This window comes from Pezoporus wallicus, unplaced genomic scaffold, assembly GCF_028554395.1.
Source record: "Pezoporus wallicus isolate ANWC-B61680 ecotype Strahan unplaced genomic scaffold, APGP_CSIRO_Pwel_v1 contig_14869, whole genome shotgun sequence".
Classification (NCBI taxonomy): domain Eukaryota; kingdom Metazoa; phylum Chordata; class Aves; order Psittaciformes; family Psittacidae; genus Pezoporus; species Pezoporus wallicus.
The window spans coordinates 1-5,790 of record NW_026640451.1 but is presented as its reverse complement, the minus strand read 5'-3'; the positions used below and the strand labels follow the sequence as shown (position 1 = coordinate 5,790).

The window sequence follows — 5,790 nt, the reverse complement described above, 5'->3', positions numbered from 1 at the left end:
GCGGCCCGGCCATGGCGCTGCCCGGGGCCTCGGCCCCGCCGCCGCTCACGGTGCTGATGTCGGTGCGGGCCTCCCTGGCGCGTCCCGCCCGCCTCCCGCCGCTGCCCGCCGCCGCCGCGCTCCGCTTGCAGCTCAGCGCGGGACCCGCGCCCGCCGCCAGCCGCCGCTTCCGCCTCGAGCTCCGGCACGACGGAGGCGCGGTGAGGGGCGGGGGAACCTGAACCCGGACGGACCGCGGTGGGCTGGGGGCTTCCGGGTGGGGACAGAGCGCGGCTGGAGGGGGGCCGGGGATGTCACAGCCCCCCCTGTGCTACCCTTGCCCGTCCCTGCCCCGTCCCTGCCCGTCCCTGCCCCGTCCCTGCCCCGTCCCTGCCCCGTCCCTGCCCTGTCCCTGCCCTGTCCCTGCCCGTCCCTGCCCTGTCCCTGCCCCGTCCCTGCCCCGTCCCTGCCCCGTCCCTGCCCCGTCCCTGCCCCGGCCCTGCCCTGTCCCTGCCCTGTCCCTGCCCGTCCCTGCCGGCCGCTGCCCGTCCCTGCCCCGTCCCTGCCCTGTCCCTGCCCTGTCCCTGCCGGCCGCTGCCCGTCCCTGCCCCGTCCCTGCCCCGTCCCTGCCCCGTCCCTGCCGGCCGCTGCCCGTCCCTGCCCCGTCCCTGCCCTGTCCCTGCCCTGTCCCTGCCGGCCGCTGCCCGTCCCTGCCCTGTCCCTGCCGGCCCCTGCCTGTCCCTGCCCTGTCCCTGCCCCGCCCCTGCCGGCCCCTGCCTGCCCCTGCCCCGCCCCTGCCGGCCCCTGCCTGCCCCTGCCCCCGCCTGCCCCTGCCCCCGTCCCTGCCCTGTTCCTGCTTGCTCAGGGAGGGCTCCTGGGGGCTCAAAGGTGGCTTTGGGGCAGCTCTAAGGAGCTCAGGACTTCTCCTGCCCCGTGCTGGGGATGAGAGCGGGGAAGGGGGAGGTGAAGCTGCCCCTAGCTGGGGGCTGTGGGGTGTCTTTGGGGCCTTGGGCAGGGTCTGGCTGCAGCATCAGCTCCGTGTTATCCAGTCACGGGATGGGTTGGGTGGGAAGGAACCTTAAAGCTCCTCCAGCTCCAACCCCTGCCCTGGGCAGGGACCCCTTCCCCTGGAGCAGGGTGCTCCGAGCCCCTGTGTCCAACCTGGCCTTGAGCACTGCCAGGGATGGGGCAGCCACAGCTTCTCCCTTCAACCTCTTCAGTGCCCCAGCACCCTCATGGGGAAGATCTCCCCAAGATCCCATCAACTCTTCCCGCTGGAGCCGTTCCTCCTCCTCCCATCCCTGCCTCCCTTGTCCCAAGCCCCCCTGAAGCAGGGAGGATCCGGCTCTGTCCCTCTCGCCCCGCAGCCCATCGCCGACTACGACCTCAAGGACGTCGCGTACAAGGTGCTGGCCCCCAGGAGCCACGAGCTGCTGGTGCTGGGCGCCTGGGACGAGCCCCTGGTGCTCAGCTTCGAGGAGGAGCGGGAGGCGCAGAAGTGGTGGACGATCGTGAGCAGCTCCCTGCGGGAGGTGCAGAAAGGTCCGAGCCGGATCTCACCCTGGTGCCCCCCTGTCCTGGGCCGAGCCAAGCCTCCGGGCTGTGAGCTCCCATGGAGGGACCCTCACGGGCTTCCCGTGGGTGCTGGAGCATCCAAGGAGGTGCTGGGGCACGGCCGGAGGTGGGGGCAGGCAATGGGAGCAGAGCTGCCTTCGCCCACATCCTGGGATGCAGGAACAGCCCTGCGGCTGCACCCCTGCAGCTGCATCCCTGCGGGAGCACCCCTGCAGCAGCACCCCTGCAGCTGCAGCACCCCTGCAGGTGCATCCCTGCAGCTGCACCCGTGCCCCATGGGAGCAGCGGTTGCCCCATGAGTCCCTCCCGGACTGGCCCCACTGGGGATGCCCCAGCCCCGTGCGCTGCTGCCTGGAGGGGGAACCCAAGAGCAGGAAGGATTTGGGGGGGGGGGAGCTCCTGCCCTCCCCTGGCACCCGGCAGCCCCCGAGCTGCCCCCTCTGACGTGTTCCTGCCTCTCCACAGCCTTTGAGAGCGCGTTGGCAGCCGAGGCTCTGCCTCCCCCCCCGGAGGCCAACCCCAACCCTGGGGATCAGGGAGCGGAGGAAGCTCTGACCACGGAGCTCCGGGAGAAAGGTACCTGGGGGGCTCCTGGGGGGGGGTCCCGATGCTCCCCGGGAGAGAGCCCAGAGCTGGGGCTGGGGCTGGGGCTGCTGCTCAGCCCATGCCTGCTTCATGGAATCGTTGAGGCTGGGAAGGAGCTTTCAGCACTTCCAGTCCAGCCACGGCCACCCCTGGCCCCAAGGGGCTCCTGTGCCTGCCTTTTAGAGGCCTCCGGGGTTGGTGACCCCAGCACTGCCCTGGTGCCCCCAGGGGGGTGTTTCTGTACAGAGCTTCTGCTGCTGAGCCCCTGAGCACGGCCGGGGATGGGGCAGCCACAGCTTCTCCCTTCAACCCCTGCCAGGGACCCAGCGCCCTCATGGGGAAGAACTCCCCAAGCTCCCATCAACTCTTCCCTCTTCCTCCTCCTCCCATCCCTGCCTCCCTTGTCCCAAGGCTCCCTGCAGCCCCTTCAGGCCCTGGAGCTGCTCTGAGCTCCCCCCTTCTCTGCTCCCAGCCTGGCTCCAGGGCAGAGCTGCTCCAGCCCTCGCAGCAGCCCCATGGCCTCCTCTGGAGGCCTCCCCGAAGTCCTCCCCAGGCCTCCTCTGAAGTGTGATTCAAGGGCAGGCTGGACACAGGGGCTCGGAGCACCCTGCTCCAGGGGAAGGGGTCCCTGCCTGGGCCAGGGGCTGCAGCCAGAGGAGCTTTAAGCTCCCTTCATCCCAACCCATGCCACGACTCCAGGATCATTCTCCCATCAGCAGGGCCCTGGGGGCTGCTCCTCACACACACACACACACGGAGCTGTGTCCCTGGGGCTGGCTCTGCAGGGGCTCCCCATGGCTCTCCCTGCTCTCCCCCCCACAGAGGACCTGGCCCTGAACCTCGCCCAGGCCATCGAGTTTGGGGACGAGGAGGAGGCCTCGCGCTGCGCCGCGGCGCTGGCCCGGCACCAGGCCCTGCTCAGCATCCTGCTCCGGGACAGCACCTACCCCCCGGAGCACATCAGGTGAGGGACAGGGCCCGGGCCTGCAGGAGCACAGCTCCTGTAGCCACATCCCGGGATGGGGCAGGGATCCCTCCCGTGTGCCCTGGAGCACAGCTCCTTTAGCCACATCCCGGGATGGGGCAGGGATCCCTCCTGTGTGTCCTGGAGCACAGCTCCTTTAGACCACATCCCGGGATGGGGCAGGGATCCCTCCCGTGTGCCCTGGAGCACAGCTCCTGTAGCCACATCCCGGGATGGGGCAGGGATCCCTCCCGTGTGCCCTGGAGCACAGCTCCTGTAGCCACATCCCGGGATGGGGCAGGGATCCCTCCCGTGTGCCCTGGAGCACAGCTCCTGTAGCCACATCCCGGGATGGAGCTGGGCTCCATGGATCCCTCCTGTGTGCCCTGGAGCACAGCTCCTGTAGCCACATCCCGGGATGGGGCAGGGATCCCTCCTGTGTGTCCTGGAGCACAGCTCCTGTAGCCACATCCCGGGATGGAGCTGGGCTCCGTGGATCCCTGCTGGAGCAGAGCAGCTCCATGGATCCCTGCTGGAGCACAGCTCCTTTAGCCACATCCCGGGATGGGGCATCCCCCACAGCTCCTGCATGTGCCCTGGAGCAGAGCAGCTCCATGGATCCCTGCTGGAGCAGAGCAGCTCCGTGGATCCCTGCTGGGGCAGAGCAGCTCCGTGGATCCCTGCAGGAGCAGAGCAGCTCCGTGGATCCCTGCTGGAGCAGAGCAGCTCCGTGGATCCCTGCTGGAGCAGAGCAGCTCCGTGGATCCCTGCAGGAGCAGAGCAGCTCCGTGGATCCCTGCTGGAGCAGAGCAGCTCCGTGGATCCCTGCTGGAGCAGAGCAGCTCCATGGATCCCTGCTGGAGCAGAGCAGCTCCGTGGATCCCTGCTGGAGCAGAGCAGCTCCATGGATCCCTGCTGGAGCAGAGCAGCTCCGTGGATCCCTGCTGGAGCAGAGCAGCTCCATGGATCCCTGCTGGAGCAGAGCAGCTCCATGGATCCCTGCTGGAGCAGAGCAGCTCCGTGGATCCTTCCTGGGGCAGAGCAGCTCCGTGGATCCCTGCTGGAGCAGAGCAGCTCCATGGATCCCTGCTGGAGCAGAGCAGCTCCATGGATCCCTGCTGGAGCAGAGCAGCTCCATGGATCCCTGCTGGAGCAGAGCAGCTCCGTGGATCCTTCCTGGGGCAGAGCAGCTCCGTGGATCCCTGCTGGGGCAGAGCAGCTCCATGGATCCCTGCTGGAGCAGAGCAGCTCCGTGGATCCTTCCTGGGGCAGAGCAGCTCCATGGATCCTTCCTGGGGCAGAGCAGCTCCGTGGATCCTTCCTGGGGCAGAGCAGCTCCGTGGATCCCTGCTGGGGCAGAGCAGCTCCACGGACCCCAATGACCCCCAAAGCAGATTCCCTGTGAGGTCTGGGATGGGGCCGGGAGCTGCGGGGGTTCCTGTCCCATCCTGGCAGGGGATGGATGATGGTTGGGGCGCGGAGCTGGACTCCTGGCCCCTGTGCAGCAGCAGCAGCAGCAGCTCCCCGCTCCCCACTCCTCATCCCCGTGTCCCCGTCCCCCGCAGGATGAAGGTCGGGGTGGAGGACGCCACCTCCTCGGCCAGCATCACGCTGCTGGTGCGGGCGCACACGAGCATCGCGGCGCTGAAGGAGCAGGTACGGAGCGGGGCCGGGACCCCCCCCCATGGCACGGGGAAGGGGGGGTCCCCATGGCACGGGGAAGGGGGGGATCCCCATGGCACGGGGAGAGGGGGTGTCCCCATGGCACGGGGAAGGGGGGGGTCCCCATGGCACGGGGAAGGGGGGGGTCCCCATGGCACGGGGAAGGGGGGGGTCCCCATGGCACGGGGAGGGGGGGTCCCCATGGCACGGGGAGGGGGGGGTCCCCATGGCACGGGGAAGGGGGGGGTCCCCATGGCACGGGGAAGGGGGGGATCCCCATGGCACGGGGAGAGGGGGTGTCCCCATGGCACGGGGAAGGGGGGGGGCACGGGGAAGGGGGGGGGTCCCCATGGCACGGGGAAGGGGGGGTCCCCATGGCACGGGGAAGGGGGGGGTCCCCATGGCACGGGGAAGGGGGGGGTCCCCATGGCACGGGGAAGGGGGGGGCGGGGGGGTCCCCATGGCACGGGGAGGGGGGGGGTCCCCATGGCACGGGGAAGGGGGGGTCCCCATGGCACGGGGAGGGGGGGGTCCCCATGGCACGGGGAAGGGGGGGTCCCCATGGCACGGGGAAGGGGGGGGTCCCCATGGGGGGTCCCCATGGCACGGGGAAGGGGGGTCCCCATGGCACGGGGAAGGGGGGGGGTCCCCATGGGGGGAAGGGGGTCCCCATGGCACGGGGAAGGGGGGTCCCCATGGCACGGGGAAGGGGGGTCCCCATGGCACGGGGAAGGGGGGGGTCCCCATGGCAAGGGGAAGGGGGGGTCCCCATGGCACGGGGAGGGGGGGTCCCCATGGCACGGGGAGCGGGGGGTCCCCATGGCAAGGGGAAGGGGGGGGTCCCCATGGCACGGGGAAGGGGGGGGTCCCCATGGCACGGGGAAGGGGGGGGTCCCCATGTCCCCATGGCACGGGGAGGGGGGGTCCCCATGGCACGGGGAAGGGGGGTCCCCATGGCACGGGGAAGGGGGGAAGGGGGGTCCCCATGGCACGGGGAAGGGGGGGGGGGGTCCCCATGGCACGGG

General features: G+C 70.6%; 1 protein-coding gene across 1 annotated transcript; it reads left to right on the top strand.

Annotated features, from left to right (window-relative positions):
* Positions 1-11: 11 nt before the first annotated feature.
* Positions 12-4,790, top strand: LOC130604445 (sharpin-like; the record flags this gene model as incomplete). The annotated part of the gene is made up of 5 exons (XM_057418957.1): positions 12-200; positions 1,347-1,521; positions 2,020-2,130; positions 2,962-3,103; positions 4,669-4,790. Coding segments are annotated over exons 1-5 (739 nt in total), but the record flags the coding sequence as incomplete, so codon positions are not given.
* Positions 4,791-5,790: the final 1,000 nt, after the last annotated feature.